The 17,733-nt window shown below is 48.2% G+C and overlaps 10 protein-coding genes across 10 annotated transcripts; 5 read left to right on the top strand and 5 right to left on the bottom strand.

Moving 5' to 3' along the window:
* Nucleotides 1–120: 120 nt before the first annotated feature.
* Nucleotides 121–1,277, top strand: F5891DRAFT_1137268 (uncharacterized protein; the record flags this gene model as incomplete). The annotated part of the gene is made up of 4 exons (XM_041364828.1): nt 121–475; nt 530–682; nt 732–898; nt 951–1,277. The coding sequence occupies 4 exons, from the start codon at nt 121–123 to the stop codon at nt 1,146–1,148; spliced, it is 873 nt and encodes a 290-aa protein (XP_041233051.1). The 3' UTR covers nt 1,149–1,277.
* F5891DRAFT_373489 (uncharacterized protein) lies at nt 1,023–3,172 on the top strand. The gene is made up of 4 exons (XM_041371603.1): nt 1,023–1,277; nt 1,337–1,906; nt 1,982–2,958; nt 3,012–3,172. The coding sequence occupies exons 2-4, from the start codon at nt 1,361–1,363 to the stop codon at nt 3,061–3,063; spliced, it is 1,575 nt and encodes a 524-aa protein (XP_041233050.1). The 5' UTR covers nt 1,023–1,277; nt 1,337–1,360; the 3' UTR covers nt 3,064–3,172.
* Nucleotides 3,173–3,370: 198 nt separating this feature from the next.
* Nucleotides 3,371–5,634, bottom strand: F5891DRAFT_1181750 (uncharacterized protein; the record flags this gene model as incomplete). The annotated part of the gene is made up of 10 exons (XM_041366058.1): nt 3,371–3,405; nt 3,466–4,075; nt 4,130–4,479; nt 4,537–4,663; nt 4,717–4,899; nt 4,952–5,045; nt 5,094–5,175; nt 5,227–5,293; nt 5,342–5,458; nt 5,509–5,634. The coding sequence occupies 10 exons, from the start codon at nt 5,632–5,634 to the stop codon at nt 3,371–3,373; spliced, it is 1,791 nt and encodes a 596-aa protein (XP_041233049.1).
* Nucleotides 5,635–5,715: 81 nt separating this feature from the next.
* F5891DRAFT_1001884 (uncharacterized protein) lies at nt 5,716–6,568 on the top strand. The gene is made up of 4 exons (XM_041360211.1): nt 5,716–5,775; nt 5,830–6,117; nt 6,171–6,229; nt 6,283–6,568. Exons 1-4 carry the CDS (start codon nt 5,748–5,750, stop codon nt 6,466–6,468), a joined length of 561 nt encoding a protein of 186 aa, XP_041233048.1. The 5' UTR covers nt 5,716–5,747; the 3' UTR covers nt 6,469–6,568.
* Nucleotides 6,569–6,630: 62 nt separating this feature from the next.
* F5891DRAFT_373279 (uncharacterized protein) lies at nt 6,631–8,065 on the top strand. Its single transcript, XM_041371601.1, has 7 exons — nt 6,631–6,842; nt 6,905–6,998; nt 7,078–7,145; nt 7,196–7,492; nt 7,538–7,660; nt 7,714–7,949; nt 8,010–8,065. Exons 1-6 carry the CDS (start codon nt 6,684–6,686, stop codon nt 7,834–7,836), a joined length of 864 nt encoding a protein of 287 aa, XP_041233047.1. The 5' UTR covers nt 6,631–6,683; the 3' UTR covers nt 7,837–7,949; nt 8,010–8,065.
* F5891DRAFT_373368 (uncharacterized protein) lies at nt 7,746–8,951 on the top strand. The gene is made up of 2 exons (XM_041371602.1): nt 7,746–7,949; nt 8,010–8,951. The coding sequence occupies exons 1-2, from the start codon at nt 7,947–7,949 to the stop codon at nt 8,811–8,813; spliced, it is 807 nt and encodes a 268-aa protein (XP_041233046.1). The 5' UTR covers nt 7,746–7,946; the 3' UTR covers nt 8,814–8,951.
* F5891DRAFT_373276 (Alpha/Beta hydrolase protein) lies at nt 8,854–9,972 on the bottom strand. Its single transcript, XM_041371600.1, has 3 exons — nt 9,639–9,972; nt 9,179–9,576; nt 8,854–9,119 (listed from the first exon to the last, which is right to left on the bottom strand). The coding sequence occupies exons 1-3, from the start codon at nt 9,763–9,765 to the stop codon at nt 8,895–8,897; spliced, it is 750 nt and encodes a 249-aa protein (XP_041233045.1). The 5' UTR covers nt 9,766–9,972; the 3' UTR covers nt 8,854–8,894.
* Nucleotides 9,973–10,692: 720 nt separating this feature from the next.
* On the bottom strand, nt 10,693–11,617 carry F5891DRAFT_1169607 (uncharacterized protein; the record flags this gene model as incomplete). The annotated part of the gene is made up of 5 exons (XM_041365490.1): nt 11,395–11,617; nt 11,331–11,350; nt 11,147–11,306; nt 10,893–11,080; nt 10,693–10,845 (listed from the first exon to the last, which is right to left on the bottom strand). The coding sequence occupies exons 1-5, from the start codon at nt 11,495–11,497 to the stop codon at nt 10,693–10,695; spliced, it is 624 nt and encodes a 207-aa protein (XP_041233044.1). The 5' UTR covers nt 11,498–11,617.
* On the bottom strand, nt 11,618–12,703 carry F5891DRAFT_1001881 (Alpha/Beta hydrolase protein). Its single transcript, XM_041360210.1, has 3 exons — nt 12,439–12,703; nt 11,982–12,379; nt 11,618–11,923 (listed from the first exon to the last, which is right to left on the bottom strand). The coding sequence occupies exons 1-3, from the start codon at nt 12,563–12,565 to the stop codon at nt 11,714–11,716; spliced, it is 735 nt and encodes a 244-aa protein (XP_041233043.1). The 5' UTR covers nt 12,566–12,703; the 3' UTR covers nt 11,618–11,713.
* A 1,915-nt stretch (nt 12,704–14,618) lies between these two features.
* Nucleotides 14,619–16,679, bottom strand: F5891DRAFT_373255 (MT-A70-domain-containing protein). Its single transcript, XM_041371599.1, has 6 exons — nt 16,101–16,679; nt 15,594–16,046; nt 15,436–15,540; nt 15,203–15,379; nt 14,883–15,151; nt 14,619–14,825 (listed from the first exon to the last, which is right to left on the bottom strand). The coding sequence occupies exons 1-6, from the start codon at nt 16,608–16,610 to the stop codon at nt 14,699–14,701; spliced, it is 1,641 nt and encodes a 546-aa protein (XP_041233042.1). The 5' UTR covers nt 16,611–16,679; the 3' UTR covers nt 14,619–14,698.
* Between the last annotated feature and the right edge of the window lie 1,054 nt (nt 16,680–17,733).

Here is a 17,733-nt window from a genome sequence, read left to right as displayed (position 1 = left end):
CGCACGGCATATAAAGGTCGTGATGCTGTCGCAGCTAAGTATGAACCTAGGGACATGATTACTACTGGGGTGAGCGTGACGTGTGAACATCATTGACCAATCTGACTTTCCATTACTATCATGTCAAATTTCGTTCCATATCAGCAAAGCTATGGCACCTATCAACAGCCTTATCCTATCGTATATGCAACTGGTTCAGGACCTCCCCAGCTGCTTCAGCCAGCGGTGGCGCATTATCCCCATCGATTCCCGCCGCCGCCCCCAGCAGCAGCGGCAGCAGCAGCCTCGACTTATCAGTTTCATGTCCAGCCTCCGCGCCAACCAAGCGTGGCAGTCGCTGAGATCATACCGGATATCTCTCCAGAAATAGCTTCCAAAGAAGTGCAACGGCTCATCCTTGCCCAGCTACAGACCTCGGAATATGATTCAATAGAACCCCCCGCGTTGAAGAGACTAGAGAAAGAAGTCGTAACCTGTACGCAGCCGCCCTTTATTCTATTAATTATCGAGCTCACACCTCAGAGAGCAGTCATTCAGAATCTATATGAACGCGCCCACCAGTACGCTAATCTTGCCAATCGCGCAATACCGATAGCAAAGGACATGCTAATGGCATGCGAAGAGCGAGATTTGAAAACAAAGGATCTACGCACAGTCGCTGCAGAATTTACAAAAGCTTCTGGTACGTAATGTTGAACCATGCTGACTTGAATGTTTGACTGTGGATTAAGCTGAACCAGCCGAACCGATTTTTGAAATGCCACCTTCACGATCGCAGTCGCCCGAACTCCTTCCTTCAGATGACGAGAATATGCCGCCCGTTGTGCCAGGGACTCTACGTCAGCTTCCGACCCATTTCCCCGCATTGCCACCGAAGCATACATATCTCAGAACACCAGTGAGCCCATCTGTGTGTCTTCTAATATATCGACTGACCTTGTTCTTCAAAGGCCTCTCCCCCTAAGAAAGCCGCGCTTCCTTCACTCGAAAGGAAACTCAAGACTGCAGGGCTGGTTCAGGAGTCGTTAAAGAATCTGCTCACAGCAACAGAAGATAATCTCGGGCAAGAAGATGGCGAATTGCTGGGTCATATTGTTAACTGGGAAGCCTCCACGTACCCACGAAAACGTTGGAAAGTTTCTGCTTAACCATTTGATTTCACATATACTTAGGCCTTGTGGGCGTCTAGTCCTGCTTTTTGTCCCGATCCAATAATCTATTTGGGCGGGTCTGGTCCTTGTCATGACTCCTTGATTGTTTCCATCTTACTCCATGACGTTAGGCAAATTTAAAGGTTACTTCATGACGCGTGAAGTCTAATAATATTAGCATCCAGTGTCCGACAAAATGTCCGAACTATATGAATGATCAGTCTACTGTAAAAAAGTACGCTCCCATCATTCCGACCACCAACATGCCACCTCCGGTCATCAATATCACAATCCATAAACTGAACACCATGCAGTTCCGCCATGTCGGAGCTGGCCACCCGATCTATCCCAAGATTGTGGAGATTGCAAGAGCTCTCGCCAGTCGCGATAGCATAGACGGTGTAGTCACTCCGGATGAGATGTTACCCTCGCACTCGTCCTTCCTTGCTATTTTGAATGCTACCACTGGTGTCCTGGAACATTCCGGTCTTCATCTTTCCAGGCTCGATCCCTTGTCACGCCAGAAGATCATATGCTTCTCAGTTGATCTCAATAATATGGTGGTAAGGGATGTCACCCAGGGCTCCGAGGGCATCCCAGACTTTCCCTTACCCGCAGACAAGGGCGTGCAAAACGCATTGAAGGTTTTCATAACCGAACAAGTGAATGAGTGGAAGAAGGATGAAGAATCACGAAGGCAGGAGCAAGAGACTAAGAGGAAGCAAGAACATGAACGTTGCAGAGAGAACGCAATCGTAAGTGCGATGCTCGTGATATTCCTTGGTGATCCCAGAATCCTGAAGTCTCCGTGGTAATATCATATCCTTTAGGTCTTCTTGCACCATCTTGTGGAGTTGGACCTTGTAGATCCAGCGGTGCTGGAACGTGATGCCCCCATTACTGCCTGCCCACTGTGTTCCCACGACCTCATCCGATGCCGCGTCTGCGGTATACATGCGTGCGAGAACTCAAGCTGCAAGGCATCTTCCATCGTCTCAGTCGTAGGATGCTCTTACCACGACCGAGAGTTCTTTTGCATTCCCTGCGCAACACCTCAAACTGGCCAGTGTCCAATATGCTCTCAGTGGTATTGCATGGAGTCACTGAGCTGGTGTGTTGGACGGCCTGAAGGCGACGCTCAGCGGACCCCTAGACCTAACCACACAGCGTTCGAAATCATCATTCCTATCAGAGACCCAGATACTGAGGACGACCACCAGTCGATTAGCCACGAGCATCCTCCAAGGATCGCTCCTTGTCGGAACTGCATCCGCCATGACCTTGCTTCAGCGTGGCGCCGCTGTGGTAACGTTTACTGTTGGTCCCGTAATCGCAATCGCTTCCGAGACATGGTCTGCTCAGACTGTGAACCAGGAGGACGTACATGCGCATGTTCACGGACATGGCTGTGCGGACCCTGCGCAGGTGACCCATCCGGGACGCCGTTCATCGAATGCCGAAGTTGCAAAATTGTATATTGCCAGGACTGGTGTGCATACATCCAGACTTGTACAGTTTGCAGTAGGACAAGGCTGTGTGATGACTGCATCGAAGAGGAGAACGATACGGAACAGCTTCAACTCTCGTATCCACGGTTTACTGAGAAGTGCGGGATATGCCGTCGCCATATCTGCGATGACTGCGTACCCAGCTTATCGAGGTGCTCTAGTTGTGGTCGCTACTACTGTCATCGGTGTAGATGGACTGAGGCAGCGCATTCGTGCAAAACTTGTGCGTCCCCCATGTGTAGGGATTGTACAAGAAACTGGGATGATTGCCGGCAGTGTATATATGCAAAATATCCAGGGTCAGTCATTAAAGCACAAAGTTGATCGAGTATCGTGCTGACCTTCAGTACAGTTACAGGGGACACCGTGCTAGCAGTCTCGTGATGTTCCCGCCCTTGTACTAATGGACGGGCTTGGTGCCAGTGGGTAGAATATATTAGTGGGCTGACCGGGAGCTAAATATTGATCGACACACACACAAGTACGGAGTGTCGAGTAATGAACCGTAATATACGATTTCACGGTTGAAATACCTTCTATGCATGTATTATATTATTTCAGGCTCACCGACACTCTCGAATGACAAGCAAGACATTGTTATGAACTCAACATTCAAGAGCACCTATCCCATTCGGTTCGATGGCGATGGTGGTCTTAAGCCTAATTCACTTATATGACAGCACTGGACCACAAGTCCGGGGACTCCAGGACCTAGAGTGCTCGGCCCAGCTTGATCACCAGTCCCGCTATTGTCCCCTGTGAAGGGAGTCAATATCTTGAGACAGTATGGTAACATAAGCACGTACCTGAAACAGGAGGAGGCCCTAAATCTAAAACCATGGTACCAGGCGCGGCATTCTTTTTGCTGCGAACAGGTCGGGCTTTAGGACGGGGAGCCTTCTTGGCTGGAATTTCTTTTAATGTGGATTCTACATCAACCTTTTTCCTTTTTCCCACTTTTTTGGTAGACGTTGATATGTCGCCAACGCCCTCAGGGGTGGTGCTAACGTCAGGATCTGCTGACTTTGATTTTGATTTTGACTTCGCCTTCGCCTTCTCATGGCTCTTGCTCTTGGTCATGCCTAGAACTTCTCGAGTGCGTTTCTTGTGAGTTTCAGGGTTGACGCTGATGACCGGTTCAAGGAACATTATGGCCGAATCAGTCGTCCTTGTGGTCACGTGAATACCTGGGAGTCTGGGCATGGAACTTGACTCCTCGATAGGCACCAATTCATTCACCTCAGTGGACTCATCGGCAGAAGTGGATGCTTTTCTCTTTCGAGATGCTGCTCGAGATGACTCTGCGACCATGTCCATTGAGGGTTGAGCGATGACGCTGAAAGTTGCTGTTTGAGATTGTGTTTTGGTTGGTTGCGAGGTCTTCGGCCGTTGGAGATTATTATACCTGTTTCGACACTAAAGTAAAATAAATGAAAAGGAAACATAGGCCACTGAAGCAATGAATGTTACCATGCTATCGGTGCGCCCGCTGCCTAGTCGATTGCTGATCTCCTTCCAGCTCAAAGTGCCTATTTGTTGTATTATGGCCAAAAGATCTTGGTCTTCTTCTTCGGTCCACTTCCCTTTGGTTATCGCAGGGTTGAGAATATCATTCCAACGATCACGACACTGATCATTATGACGACCTGGGATGGCGGATGCGACATTCACCCAGGAAGTACCGTACGCTCGGACTGCGAGACGTAGGCGTGAGTCCTCCTCATCAGACCATGCTTTGTGCTTCAGAGTAGGGTCAAGAGTGCGTTGATAACGGTTCTGGCACTGGCTAGGGGTAGCATCTTCTGAGACTTGACAGGCGACTGTGCAGTAGATTTGATGAATGTGGATACAAAAGCGCAATGTTGCAAGACACATACCTACAGACCAGTTATCGTGACCGAAAGTAGCAACAGCTTTCAATAAACGCTCGTCAGAATCTGGTGTCCACAAATGAATTTTTCGCGTTGTGCCGTGTATCATGCAGTCGAGAGGCGTTCGGTGGGTCTGTTATGTGTAGATTGTCACACGTTTTCTGTTAGCTCAAAAAGTAGACATACCCCGAGTTTATCTACCACGACCTCCCAGTCTACTTGCTCGTTCCCGTATTCGGCGACGAGCCCTTTGAGTCTGGTAGTTTCGTCTTGTGTCCAAGGGCCATGATTGAAACATGGATGCTGATCACCCAACCAGCATATCTCACACTCTCTTGGTGTACGCGTATACATGGATGATGAAGAGACCTGGCGCACGCGAGTTAACAGGTAGTTGCGGATATGATATTATGAAACATACCTTCTCCGCGATACGATCCCAATCAAGACCCTCCTTGTTCAACTCGAGATAGTTTGACGGTTGATTACTCAAACTTGTAAAAACAGGATTGCCTCTAAGAGAGAATTTGATAAGATGATATCATACATAGAGCAAGACGAACTTTCGTTGAGCATCTAGAGCATGCATGCGGTAGTTTTCGGTCCTCACAGCTTCTCTCAGAGCCTCAAGGTCCTTCTTGGTCACTGCAGCTACGAATTAGGGAGATAAGTGGCGTAATGGGTCGAATAACGCACTGGGATGAACCTCTGTCAAGCTTAGATATCGACTGCGCCGCGCAGCCTCTTCGTAAAAGGGGGAGTCCTAGGGGAAATCTTCAGTAGTAGAGGAACAAGCAGGCGCTATTCTCACCTCTGAAAGCAATTCACTGGGGGTCAAGAGTCCAGATGCCTTGACGGAGCCTGGAATGATGATGGAGCCTCCGACATCGATGTCTGGCTCGCCATCCAGATTAGCATCAGCAGGTTCCTAGAAGTTATCATTGAAACTGAGTGCGAAATATGCAGAATACGACATACCAGAAGTTTGTCGACAGTTTGAAGCTCTGCCTCAAGTCTTTCCGTGTATACTTTCAAGGCGTGTTGGTGGTCCTTGTTAGCCTGGACGGCCTCTCTCACTACCTCTGTGCAGTTTGTCTGCGACATAACTATAAGTTCGAGATGCGAAGTTGACGTGCGACTCGGAGCTAAAGTTAATTTAAAATTATAGGGACGCGTGCACAAATTGGGTTCAGTACACTTGCAGGCCATCCACCATCATGGCTCACGGAGCAGCTAAACGAATTGGTACGATTTCATCATACAACCACAATTCTCTTTGAAAACATACAAATTTTTCAGCGCTACAGAATGAACAGGCCCTCCGAAATCTGAGGCTTGGAATGTTCATCCCCACCCTCCTCTCTGCAGTCTTCCGTCTTTTATTCCGGCGAAGCTCTCTTCCTCCATCCAAGGGCTCGCTGGCACTCTACGTTGTGACGTATCTCCCTGCCTTATTCCTTTCACGCTATCTTGAAAGGATGGGCACTACAAGACGGGACCCAACAACTGGAGCACTCATCTCTCCCGGAGAAGACCTTAATCAACCGGGAGTAACAGAATGGTGTTTCGATATACTTTATGTCACATGTGAGTTGATGTGCCTTTAACGGTTTGGCTGAACACATAGTTTATCTGTCTAGGGGCGTGTCAGATCAGCAGTGGGGCGTTCGGTGATTGGGTTTGGTGGTTCTACCTTGTGGTAAGTGCCTGTGTGGCCTCACCTCATGTTATAAATTGCTCTTGCTTTACCAGATCCCATTGTACGCCGCATACAAACTATGGAGTAACTTCATTGGGCCAATGCTCGGTTGGTCCCGTGGTGCGAGCTCTCAGGCCGCGGAAGGGGGTGGCGAGAAGGAAACGGTCAGCAAAAGGCAAGAAAAATTACGAAAACGCTCAGAACGGGGTGATCCACGTATCCGCTCTGTGCGAAAGTAGTCCTATCTGCATTTGTTAAAAGAACTTCCACACTTGTTTTCGATATTCTGTGACTACACAGTGCAAGCTTGCGATCCAAATATAGATGACTACTTTGTGAGCACGTGACCACTCTCGTGGTCTTGATGAGACGCGGTCCCTGACCTCTCTCTTTACCATTCACTCACTAAGTGCGGGCTCATTATCCTACAGCTACACATTTCATTGTTTCAGATATGGAAACAACTACTGAACAACAGGTGACAGGACTTAGTACTGATACTGTCGCTTTCAGGGATGCACATGGTGAAATTGGCGCGACACCATGCGCATATACCCAGGTCCTCATCGACCCATTATGCTCGCAAGAAAGGCCACCTTCAGAGGACTACCAGGCAAGCACATAGTCCACCTGTACTTGACTTATTGGTGCTAATTGGTCCATATATATGCACAGTTGGCTGAAGAGTCGCTTGTATCGCAGCTACCTCCTGACCTTTCTCCTCCACTACTACAGTCGAGTGACCTGAAGGATTCCGAACATAATATAGGTAATTTGTCTCTGCCAATACTACTGAGGAGCGTATCAACTTTACAATGACCTATGATCTTCTTCGATTCACGTCGCAGAACCCGTGTCAAATACATCAGCAATGTCCGGAATTACCGCCAACGAAGGGATTCTTCAAACAGATAAAGTAGCCTTACATGATTTGCTGTTATCTGAGCAAGCTAAGACAACGCACAGACCATCAATGCATCTCTCTCTCCTCTTATATCACGGAGAGGTACTCCGCATGTTGAATTGAACAGCACGAGCGACCTACAGATGATTCGCTTCCAGTATAGTGTTGGGACAGTTCAACCACCTCGCCTTCAGTCACGCGAAGTAGATGACGAAGCGCCGTCGAACACCTCACCGGACAACGCACGGTCGTATTCTTTGCCTCCCAGCTCCAGCCCTCCCCATATTTTTTCTTCGTCCCCGTTCGCATCATCTCAGTCGTCGCTCATCGAAATTGGAGATTACAAAGTTGCAGACAGGGTATATGCGCCGTGTTTTCTTTGTGTATCTGCTGACAAGTTTCAGGCTATGAGAATGGAATCAGACGATCAGGATCTCATCAGTTCTCCGGACGGTGTTTACCCAGATACCTTAGAGGAAGCATATAACGATCATGATGATACTGACACATATCAACAGCGACAAATGGTTTGTGTTGTTTTCTTCGGAAGCCCGGTTATGATCAATTGCATGGATTATAGCATGAGCCCCACGATCTCGCCATCCATGGCGGAAGCCCAAAAACTAACGAGGGCGCCTCCAACATTCAGGAAGTTAAACCATTGCCGCAGAAGCGATCCAGACCGGAAAGAGAGGTGGGGTAGAGTGCTCGGTCGGTTTTAACGGCTTAAAAATATATGCTTAGATTGGTGTCCTTGGTCTGCGTGACAAGAACCTATCACAAAGCCCAGATGATACGCGGTTGGCTAAACGCATGGTAGTTAGAACGGTTTTTCTTGTTGACGGTGTGCTATCATTTATACGAGTTCACTTGCAGAAAACACACGATGGTAGAGGACATCTGCCACCAGCTCCAAAGCGCGCCACCTTGGCGTTTCAGCAACGGCAGTTCCGGAAACTCATCACTCCGTTTCGTTCACCTTTGATGCCGAACAAGGATGAGGGTGCGCCATCAGGGGATCTATTAAAGTCCAAGAGCCATTTGCCGATTGTTCCCGCACCACCGCCAGCTCCGAAAATACCACTCACACCTCAGAAACATCACCGTGCCCATGTAGCTCCGTCCGTTACACCAGTTAAGACCAGAGTTCGCACTCTCAAAGCGGCGTCACAATTCAAATCTCCATTAAGCATTTCTGCTTCAGCATCGTCCGGAAGAGGATCATCGATTCGACTGACACCTACGGTCCAGTCCCTAGAACGAAAATTACAACTTCTTAAGCGCGCTGTCAAAGTGAAAGAAAACGATGAGGAAAATACACTCATCAGGCTCATCAAGAAATGGACGGAGGCAGGGAGGGAGGTCGCATATGAGCTTTGGGATTTGGTGAAAAGTTCTGCGAACAAGGGAGACGGTGTTGGTTGGGACGGGGGTAGGGGCAAGATGGGCTCACGGGACTCGAACTGGGGTTGGGACTCCCCTGGAATCAAACGCGAAGGCTATCCGGAGAACGAGATGGATACTGCTGTGGAGAATTCCTTGGACGAAGGCTACACCAACAAGATCCTTTCAGAAGATGATGAACAAACACGGAACACCATGGGTACGATGCTCCGACAGCTTGGAATCGCTACAGAGACATTGGGATGGGATGAAGATGCAGAGGTTTTCTTCGATTAAAGCTATGTTTTATTCAGGGTTGTGCTGTTCTACATCAAGGTAATGGTAGTCGAAACATGGAAGTTTTAATTAACCATCGTCTTATTCTTCAATATTCCTTAGCGCCTCTTCAACAATCACTTCGGGGAATTCATTCTGTATCCAGTGCGAGGCATTCGGAACAATCACGGCTCTGATGTCTTTAAATTTTGCGACAGTTTCCAGCTTCAAAGCGCCATTAAATCGCAGATCTTCAATCAGAACCGTCAATGCAGCAGCAGTAGGCTTGTCGGCGATCAGATGCGAAAATGACCACAGCACGTTACCCTGAAGCAATTCAAACTATCAGTGCTGTCGATTCTAGAAAACCACACACAAACACTGACATCGATGTGATCATCGGAGTTGGTTGATCTTCCGATCTGGGTCCCTAACACTCTCCAGATAGCATCTTCTCTCGTCCATAGAGGATTCAATGCTATATAATCTTCTGCGGTGAGGTTAGTTCTGCTATGGTCGGAAAGCTTGACTTTCCAATCCACCATCCGCTCTGCAGCTATTTCCAGAGATGGGTCGATAAGAACCACCGAAGTATGTTTAGTTTTTGGCAGGTACTTGAGAAGTGATAATACCACGAGCGCGCCCATTGAGTGGCCAATGACGATATCATACTCGGCAGCTTGAAGGTACGGTAAGAGGTCATCTGCCAGTGTCTGTACTTTGAAGTCAACTCCAGGCTTCCTGAGAGCATGTCCAAGAAGATTCGGAGCAATGACCAAGTATCCTATGATCGTCATATAAACAATATATCAGTGCTGTAATGAGGCTTCAGCGAAGAAGACCCGCCTTTGGCTGCAAGCGTCGATGCAACACGGTGGAACGTGTGCGAAGACGAATCCAAACCATGTATGAGGAATGCTCTCCTATTTGCAGTAGGGGATCCCCACTGACTTGCAGACGGAACAGTGGTCATGGTAGTCGTAGTGAGCTCACTGAGTTGATCACCTCGGTTTTGCCGATGATGTTCACCCAGTGACGGCAGACGTACGGGGAATACCGAACGCGACAGTTGACCAAAACTTCATGGTAGCGAACTAGACTGGTAAGCCAGGCTGGTCACGAGCCTAGTAGCGAACCACTCGCGAGCAATGCGTCATCTAAAGAAAATTTAAGCGACTAGTCCTCTTTGGTATCTCCCGACCCGCCACCATACCGCTCCATACTACGGCGTCCACTACGAAAGACTGCGACTGTCATGACGCCGCTATTTATAATGTTAGACTGGATGAGCTGGGTTGCTCCTGCCATTCTACTGGAAGTTGGTGATCAAGCGCAATCAAAATGGACTTGCTGTAGCCCGAAGGCCTAGAGCTTGTAGGCATCTTGATTTAAGCTGCACAGGTATGTGTACCGTGCTTTCGGTGCTGCTCCACAGCCTCAAGCTTCTCGTTAGACGCCCAGGACACCAGGCTCCTGAATGCCATGAAACTTAAATTCAAGGAAAAGTCGTGGCGAGGGCCGCGAGGTTGATGGATCAGTCTTTCCTGACTATTATACTTGAAAGAGATCGACAAGGAAAAGATAATTGTCATTGTGGCAGTGGTCGTCTGCAAGAGATGGATGTTAACAGAGGCAAGAGTGAAGGTCACGTATGAGCGCTTGCATATATGAGCTTTGGGTTTTCTGATTAAAGGTAACGTTCATTCAAGTTTAACTTCGAGACGCAAAGTTTGTCAGGCTCAAAAAGCAGTGACCGATTGCATCTTAGAGCACCATATGGTGCTTATGGACCTCCACCACTGTCGCGTTGAAGTCGCAAATATGTGTCTATTAACGGCCAACCTCAATGTAGGACGCATTCATATAGAGAGGGAAAAAATGGTATTGCAACATTGGTGATTTACTGATGCCGCATAACAATATGCAGGTGCTTATGTTGAGGAGGACTGTCAAAAACCTCAAACATTCCATCCACAGGTGATAATGGTTTCTTGTGATCTAGTTCGAGCTCGTTGAGATTACCATCGAAGGTGTCGTCAATAGGCAGGTCGACCTTCCAAAATATCAGATCATTAGCATCTGATTGTAGGTATCACTCACCTTCCATTGCTTGAGATTCTTAGCATCAAAATTATTGAATTCATGCTGATTCTTTTCCTTGATCAAATCTTTCAGGTTACCGACGACCTCCGTCGATATAATCTCGACTGGGAATATGTTCCAGGGGTGGTCGCCTAAGACTAAGCAATTGAGTTTGATTGACAGGTGGCTGGCTTTGCGGGAAACGCCTTAATCACACGGATTCACACCGCGATCAGTATGGATGAAAGAGGCGATATCGACAGACAACTCACCAGCAGGTAGCGGCTGGACAACAATATGCAGGTGCTTATGTTGAGGAGGACTGTCAAAAACCTCAAATATCTCATCCACAGGCGACAATGGTGTCTTGTGATCTAGTTCAAGCTCGTCGAGATGATTACGCCCGAGGGTGTCGTCGACAGGTAGGTCGACCTTCCAAAGTATCAGATCACTCACTTTCCACAGTTGGAGAGTGTCTGCAGCCAGTCGCGAAATGCAGGCTTCTTTTCCTTGATCAAACCTTTCAGGTCGCCAACAGTATCTGTCCATGTAATCTTGACCGGGAATATGTTCCTGGGGTGGTCGCCTAAGACTAAGCAGTTGAGGTTGAATTTGGAGGTCATTGGAAACAAGAGTAGATGGCGCGGGTTGCACAGTCACTGCGAGTTGTCCAAAAATTCCGACGGCTTAATGTTGGCTGAGAATCTGGGGTGCTACCATGGGTCTTATAGCTACGTTTTTGCAGTAGATTTTGCGATTTCGTCGCCCCTTTCTTTTTCGTAACATCAAGGTAATTTGTGGCAATGATTGATTACTGGAACCATGCAAGCCCAATTGTTCTACTCTTGGATATTCCTCAGCGCCTCTTCGACAATCACTTCCGGGAATTCATGCTGAAGCCAGTGCGAGGCATTTGAAAAGAGCACCGTTCTAACCTCTTTGAATTTTGCGATGGACTCAAGCTTGGAAGGTTCGCCAACCAGAATCGTCAATGCAGTAGCAGCGGGCTTGTCGGCGATCAGATGCGAAAATGACCACGGCACGTTACCCTGGACCGATTCAAACATCAGCACCCTTGATTCTAGAACACCACTCGCAAACACTGACATCGATGTGATCATCGGAGTTGGTCGATCTTCCAATCTGGGTCCCTAACACTCTCCAGATAGCATCTTCTCTCGTCCATAGAGGATTCAATGCTATATAATCTTCTACAGTGGGGTTGGTTCTGACATCGGTGGAGAACCTGACTCTCCCATTCACCATCTGCTCTGCAGTTATTTCCAGAGATGGGTCGATAAGAACCACCGAAGTAGGTTTAATTTTTGGCAGGTACTTGAGAAGCGATAGTACCACGAGTGCACCCACTGAGTGGCCGATGACGATATCATACTCGGCAGCTTGAAGGTACGGTAAGAGGTCATCTGCCAGTGTCTGGACTTTGAAGTCAACTCCAGTGTTCCTGAGAGCATGTCCAAGAAGATTTGGAGCAACTACCAAGTATTCTAAGGTGTCAGAATCAAAAGATAAGCGCTATCAAAATCCTCGAGCGAAGAAAACTAGCCTTTGGCTGCAAGCGCCGATGCAACACGGTGGAAAGTGTGCGAGGACGAGTTTAAACCATGTATAAGGAGTGCTCTTTTGTTTGCAGTAGGGGATCCCCACTGACTTGCAGATGGAACAGTGGTCATAGTAAGGTCAGAGGTTAATAAATACTTGATCAAATGATTGTGGCTTTAATAATAATACTAAGAGCAATAATACTCGGGCGGCTACTCTGTCACCGGATAGCGGGAAAATGTCAACGACATTATGTACGAACAGCGGGCTGGGAAATTGATTTTGTGGTAAAAAGTATTTCAAGCGTGTGCGGGTTGTGCAGTTGTGCACACAGTAAAATTTTTCAGCTAGGTCACTAGGCTCGAGACTAGCCCGGGTACTGAAATGCCCAGCGCGTAGGAAATGGCGGGAATTTAAAGGATGTAGAGCATATCCTGATTGGAATAACCACAAGACGCCGATGAAATCACTATCGAGAGGTGCCACGAAACAATATACATGATTTGATGAAAGGAAAACAATCTGCACTGCTCAGGCGTCGAACAGTAAACCCGATCTGAGGATCAGTGACGATATGTCTAAGTCGTTAACAATCGTGCCGACCGCGTACTCTTGAGTCGGCATTCAGGCCGGTCCGGTGTATAGTTGCTCGCGTGTAGTGGATCGAACCAAGACCTACTATGGATACTAGTTAAAGAGAGTTAGATGGGGACACGCCTCAGGGTATTAGGAACAACAAGGGGTTTTGAGAAGTAAGTACATGATCGAAGGCGATCGTCATAAACAAAAATAACACTGCAGAACACCATCCCTTCTCTACACAGCTTACAATTTTATTCTTGGTAGGGGAATTGCATCCATAATAGCATCTGGACACTCATATTGAATGAAGTGACCGATGCCAGTAAGGAGTTTAACATCCAATCTCTCGATGTCACGAGGGATGTGCTCCAAGAGACAATTCGCGCTGAGCTTCGGATCTGATGCCAGAATGGTGATCTTGACGTGAGGTGGTACGTTTTTGAGTGCAATGGAAGACCATGATGTGTTTCGCTGTTCGATGCGAAGGCAGAACCTGTCAGCAACGCATCCAATTTCAACACCTGAAACATTACCCGAAAAACCTCGATAGTGTTGGGATCGATCATTGCCACTCCCAACGCTCTTAACACGCAGTCGCGTCGTGACCAAGCAGGGTGCTCAGCCATGTGCTCTTCCGCGGTTTTGATATTCTTCGTCAACTCTAAAAACAGATTCTGATTCATTTTGCCCTGCGCTTCTGTAAGCTCGAGGGGAGGATCAACGAGTATGACCGTGGTTTCTTTTGTTTTGGGCAAGAACGGCAAGAGCGACAAGTTCACTTGGCATCCAAAAGAATGACTAATGATCACGTCGTAGGACGTGTCCATGGCGAAATATGGTCGGAGGTCTTCTGCAAAGTCGGATATCCGATAGTCGGTGCACCATCTCCCTCCATGCCCAAGGAGGTTCGGTGCCATAACAAAGAAACCTGATCATCTGTTAGAAAGATCATCACTAAAGAATTACACCTGACTTACCTTCTGCTACCAGCAGTTGAGCGATACCCTCCCACGAATTCGAGCACATAGTCATGCCATGAATGAGAAGGGCCCGCCTGGAAGCGGCAGGAGAACCCCACTGGGACGCTGAATGGGACATGAGCACACTCAGATAGCTTAGATGTGTTCAAGGACTTGGTAGGTTGCACGGCAATGATCAGGAAAGTGTATGTAGAACCGTAAATAAGAGAGCTCACCTTCTTGGATGAAAAGTCTGAGGGAGATTATTCGACAGGAAAGGAATTAATACGCTGAACTTTGAGACGGAGAATCAAAGTTGAACAATGTATGAGGCGTGTAATGAGGAGATTGAGTACGAAAAAGAATTAGAAGGGTGGGTACGTACGAGGCTCAGGCTGTCACGATTTGACATGCGTTGACAGGAGAAGCGACAGCAAACCCGGCCCCATCAGCTGCAGCTCGCGAATTTGCTTATTCGGGGATGATCAATAGCAAGCGTATAATGGTTGCAGATAAAAACTAGGGGGCGTAGACGCCCCATGGATCATACAGATGTTGCGAAACGCGAGTGGGTAGCATGGTTGTTGTAATCTGTGTTTAAAATTATGATAGAGAAGTGCGTACCGTGTGAAATACCAGGGTAAGACTTGCCAAGAAGCCAACCTAATAGTGGCATTGAGTGATACCCGACCGAAGGCTGCCATTGAGAAAAAATGCATAGGGCTATCTAGTGATCATAGCTTGACCAGACACAGACATAAAACGTTCTGGGTATCTCGCCCTGATCCGTGCTGCTAGATCCTCCTCAAATATCTGGTCCTGACCCAGCTGATTCCCAAGCGTTAGCCACCTGCAGAGCGTCATCGTCAGTACACCATATCATATGGAATCGTTCGCTGCCACCTACCCAGGTCGCGTATTATGCTTTCTTCCGAAAATCTCAATCTTCCGCCCGCCAGGACACATCCTTTCGATCAGCCCGTACACCTCATCTGGTTTGCGACTCGTCTCGCGCACCTCGCTCACGATAACGTCAGTATCAAGTCCCCGGTTCGCCCAGGAGGGGAAAATGAGGTTCCCCGCAGCATCTGTGCGAGTTTTGACACCGACAAGCATGTGCTCTTTCGTGTGGTTGAGCCAGTGGCCTGTACGGCCAGTGCGGATCACGCGTTGGAGCTACTGTATATAAGTACATAGAAGGGTTGAGAGGGTTTATAAGGCATGTACCTGGTTAGTCTTGACCCAGACTACTTCATCGACACGAGTGTACCCCCATACTCGGAGGCATTCCCGACCAACTTCCATTGCACGTCCGGTGACCCAAAGGAAGAGCAATCCTTCGTCCTGGAGTGTCGGTATCGGCATGGCACGCATTTCATCGTCCGTCATCGTGCCATACGGAAGCTATTCAAAATTCACTCAGACTCACGTACGGTGGAATGGTCCTATAAGACGCGCACGCTCATGTGTATATCCCATGGTGGGTCTGCCATTATAACGTGGAATTTTCCTAGCACTGAGTAATCGAAACGGCGCAGGTCACAATTGATCCACTGAGGAGGAAGCTGGCCGAACAACGTCAGCATCTACTATGCCGAGACACAACCACCGTACTTACCACTTGCGTGTCTCTTCCATCAGGGCCCATCCCCAGTTCAATCTTGAAAGGTTCCTTTAACCTCTGAGTTTTCCATGTATCAACCGGAGCAAGGGGCCCATCCTTCTCGTCCCAATCAATCTCGAAATGTAAATACCGACATGGCGCTTTCTCTTTTCCCCTGCCACCTGCACCGAGACCAGACGGCAATGATACGCGCGCCCCAGTACCAGGTGGAAAAGGAGTGATCGAAGGTGATTGTGAGTATGTCGGCTCAGAGTAACACGTGTTGAGGTAGGAGCAATGTCCGAGGCTGGGGTCTGTGTGCGGTCGAATGAGAGGGCGGAAGTGCAAGAGGTTGCAGAAGGGATGGTTAGGCGGATTGGAAGGATCAGCCTCGGAGCGAGATTTGGCGCACTCTACCTTGGTGATGTAGGTGCAGATTGGTTCAAACCCACCATTGAAAGATCGAAACTAGTGCTGAATGTTCAAGAAAACGCAGCACATAAACATCAGTAGTACACGTACACGTTCTGCAAGTAGCCGGCCCTTTGCCGTGCTCTTCTGAAGGATTGCGTAGACCTCCTTCAAATCTTTACTTAAATTTCCTAAGGGAGTGTTCATAGAAATGGAAGAATCATTTTCTCCGTTGGATGACGAGATCTCATCAGGTGTGTTACCAGCAGCAGAGTCTGCATCCTCGTCTATGGGTGCTCGTTTGCGCTTCCGAGGATTGATAGCCTCAAGAACATGTGGATTTCCCAGATGGACATCTGTAATGTACAACTCGCCGCCTTCATGGGACAGTAGGATGGAGCCATGGTCCCAATTCGATGAGAGGGCGTCGAGTACCTTTTCTACACGGGCTAGATCAGTTAGGCGTGGTATTGTGAAGCCTGGAGCGGCGGAGGTGGATGGCCTGGAGGATATGAGAGCCAAAAGGAGATCCATTGAAGTTAATGGCGTTGAGATTCTGCCTGAAGTCAGGAGGGTCTGTAGGCCCGTTGATACCAGGAGTGACAGTTCATCATCGGCCATGATGACAAGGGTGTTCTCGATGGCGATGGCGAACACTAGTAGTAGTCGTTTGCGGAGTAATTAGTTGACGATTCCCAAGATGGGCATGGGAAGAAAACCCGTCTACCAAATAAAATGCAAAATGTTGTTAGCGCCATCTTGAGATTTCCTTAACAGGATAGCGACAGAGGGTAACTCAAGCAGACAACGCCCTCGCCTTTTACTAGGGCGTTCCGTGGGCTGCCCTTGCTTTAATGTCGCATAGCCAATTTTTCAGCTCTCAGCTTGATCTGAGCATCTAACCTTTCAAAGGTTAACTTTCTTTTTGCATTATTTTTTAGCTAACACACCCTCAACGGGGTATCTTTCTCTGGAGCACAACAAATGAGTGTGTACTGATTGCCTCGGCGGCCGAGTACGCGCACGGGCATTCGTGAGTCTTACGCACGACGTAGAGGCCCCTACTCAGGCTAGCTAGTAGTGTCCGACATACTGACCTTAGGTTCGTGGAAATTTGGGCACTGCATTACCTAATGGTTTTGTGACAGGTTTGTCTCGATCACCCCAATGGAGTAGTACTACCACCTAGAAGCAGATCGCAGTGCTGGAACCGCCTGGAAGGGCACGCCGACATTTCACACTGTATATGATCACTGAATGGCCGTATCCTGGTTAGCGCATCCAGCGAAAACACAGTGCGATTATGGGACTTCGACAACGGCCAGCCATCAGTTCGCCCCTCCATGCAGATACAGTGAAATGCGTGTCATTTTCAGCAGATGGATTCATAGACAGCTACTACTACTCAGCGGCTGCGAGAATATCGATGTGTGCACATGGGATATATACTATGCGATACTAAGAGAAACTGGCCTGGTCAACTTTCTTTTGGACCAGTCTGAGCGTGACAAGTCGATACTCGTTGCATGTGAAACTTTTATTAAAGGCTTATGCGTTCTAGGCTGATGCTTCCTGTCCATCAGCCAATCAAGGTCTCTCTCATCGGCTACCCCGAGATGGTTTTGACAACACACCAAACCCTGTTCACGTACGTCATTCATTAATACATACCGTTTTGTGCTATTCACTCTAATGATTGCAGTACGTAGGGGTGGTCACCGTAACTGTATCCGGTTGCGGCCAT

Source organism: Suillus fuscotomentosus, assembly GCF_016647785.1.
Source record: "Suillus fuscotomentosus strain FC203 chromosome Unknown F5891scaffold_3, whole genome shotgun sequence".
In the NCBI taxonomy this organism is placed as follows: domain Eukaryota; kingdom Fungi; phylum Basidiomycota; class Agaricomycetes; order Boletales; family Suillaceae; genus Suillus; species Suillus fuscotomentosus.
Note: the sequence above shows the minus strand (reverse complement) of the source record. Positions and strands in the feature narration are given on the sequence as shown.

Excerpts from the sequence above, each read along its gene's own strand:
- F5891DRAFT_1001881 (XM_041360210.1), bottom strand. The coding sequence starts at position 12,565 with ATGACCACTGTTCCATCTGCAAGTCAGTGGGGATCCCCTACTGCAAAC. Across the intron at positions 12,380-12,438 it reads ATCGGCGCTTGCAGCCAAAG|AATACTTGGTAGTTGCTCCA; the intron begins GCTAGTTTTCTT and ends CTGACACCTTAG. Across the intron at positions 11,924-11,981 it reads ACTCCGATGATCACATCGAT|GGTAACGTGCCGTGGTCATT; the intron begins GTCAGTGTTTGC and ends GAATCGGTCCAG.
- F5891DRAFT_373255 (XM_041371599.1), bottom strand. The coding sequence starts at position 16,610 with ATGGCCGATGATGAACTGTCACTCCTGGTATCAACGGGCCTACAGACC. Across the intron at positions 15,541-15,593 it reads ATGGAAGAGACACGCAAGTG|CTTCCTCCTCAGTGGATCAA; the intron begins GTAAGTACGGTG and ends TTGTTCGGCCAG. Across the intron at positions 14,826-14,882 it reads AAGCATAATACGCGACCTGG|GTGGCTAACGCTTGGGAATC; the intron begins GTAGGTGGCAGC and ends GACGCTCTGCAG.
- F5891DRAFT_373279 (XM_041371601.1), top strand. The coding sequence starts at position 6,684 with ATGGAAACAACTACTGAACAACAGGTGACAGGACTTAGTACTGATACT. Across the intron at positions 7,146-7,195 it reads GGATTCTTCAAACAGATAAA|ACCATCAATGCATCTCTCTC; the intron begins GTAGCCTTACAT and ends GACAACGCACAG. Across the intron at positions 7,661-7,713 it reads CATATCAACAGCGACAAATG|CATGAGCCCCACGATCTCGC; the intron begins GTTTGTGTTGTT and ends CATGGATTATAG.
- F5891DRAFT_1001884 (XM_041360211.1), top strand. The coding sequence starts at position 5,748 with ATGGCTCACGGAGCAGCTAAACGAATTG. Across the intron at positions 6,118-6,170 it reads CGATATACTTTATGTCACAT|GGGCGTGTCAGATCAGCAGT; the intron begins GTGAGTTGATGT and ends TTATCTGTCTAG. Across the intron at positions 6,230-6,282 it reads TTTGGTGGTTCTACCTTGTG|ATCCCATTGTACGCCGCATA; the intron begins GTAAGTGCCTGT and ends TTGCTTTACCAG.
- F5891DRAFT_373276 (XM_041371600.1), bottom strand. The coding sequence starts at position 9,765 with ATGACCACTGTTCCGTCTGCAAGTCAGTGGGGATCCCCTACTGCAAAT. Across the intron at positions 9,577-9,638 it reads ATCGACGCTTGCAGCCAAAG|GATACTTGGTCATTGCTCCG; the intron begins GCGGGTCTTCTT and ends TGACGATCATAG. Across the intron at positions 9,120-9,178 it reads ACTCCGATGATCACATCGAT|GGTAACGTGCTGTGGTCATT; the intron begins GTCAGTGTTTGT and ends GAATTGCTTCAG.
- F5891DRAFT_373489 (XM_041371603.1), top strand. The coding sequence starts at position 1,361 with ATGAATGATCAGTCTACTGTAAAAAAGTACGCTCCCATCATTCCGACC. Across the intron at positions 1,907-1,981 it reads GTTGCAGAGAGAACGCAATC|GTCTTCTTGCACCATCTTGT; the intron begins GTAAGTGCGATG and ends CATATCCTTTAG. Across the intron at positions 2,959-3,011 it reads ATATATGCAAAATATCCAGG|TTACAGGGGACACCGTGCTA; the intron begins GTCAGTCATTAA and ends CCTTCAGTACAG.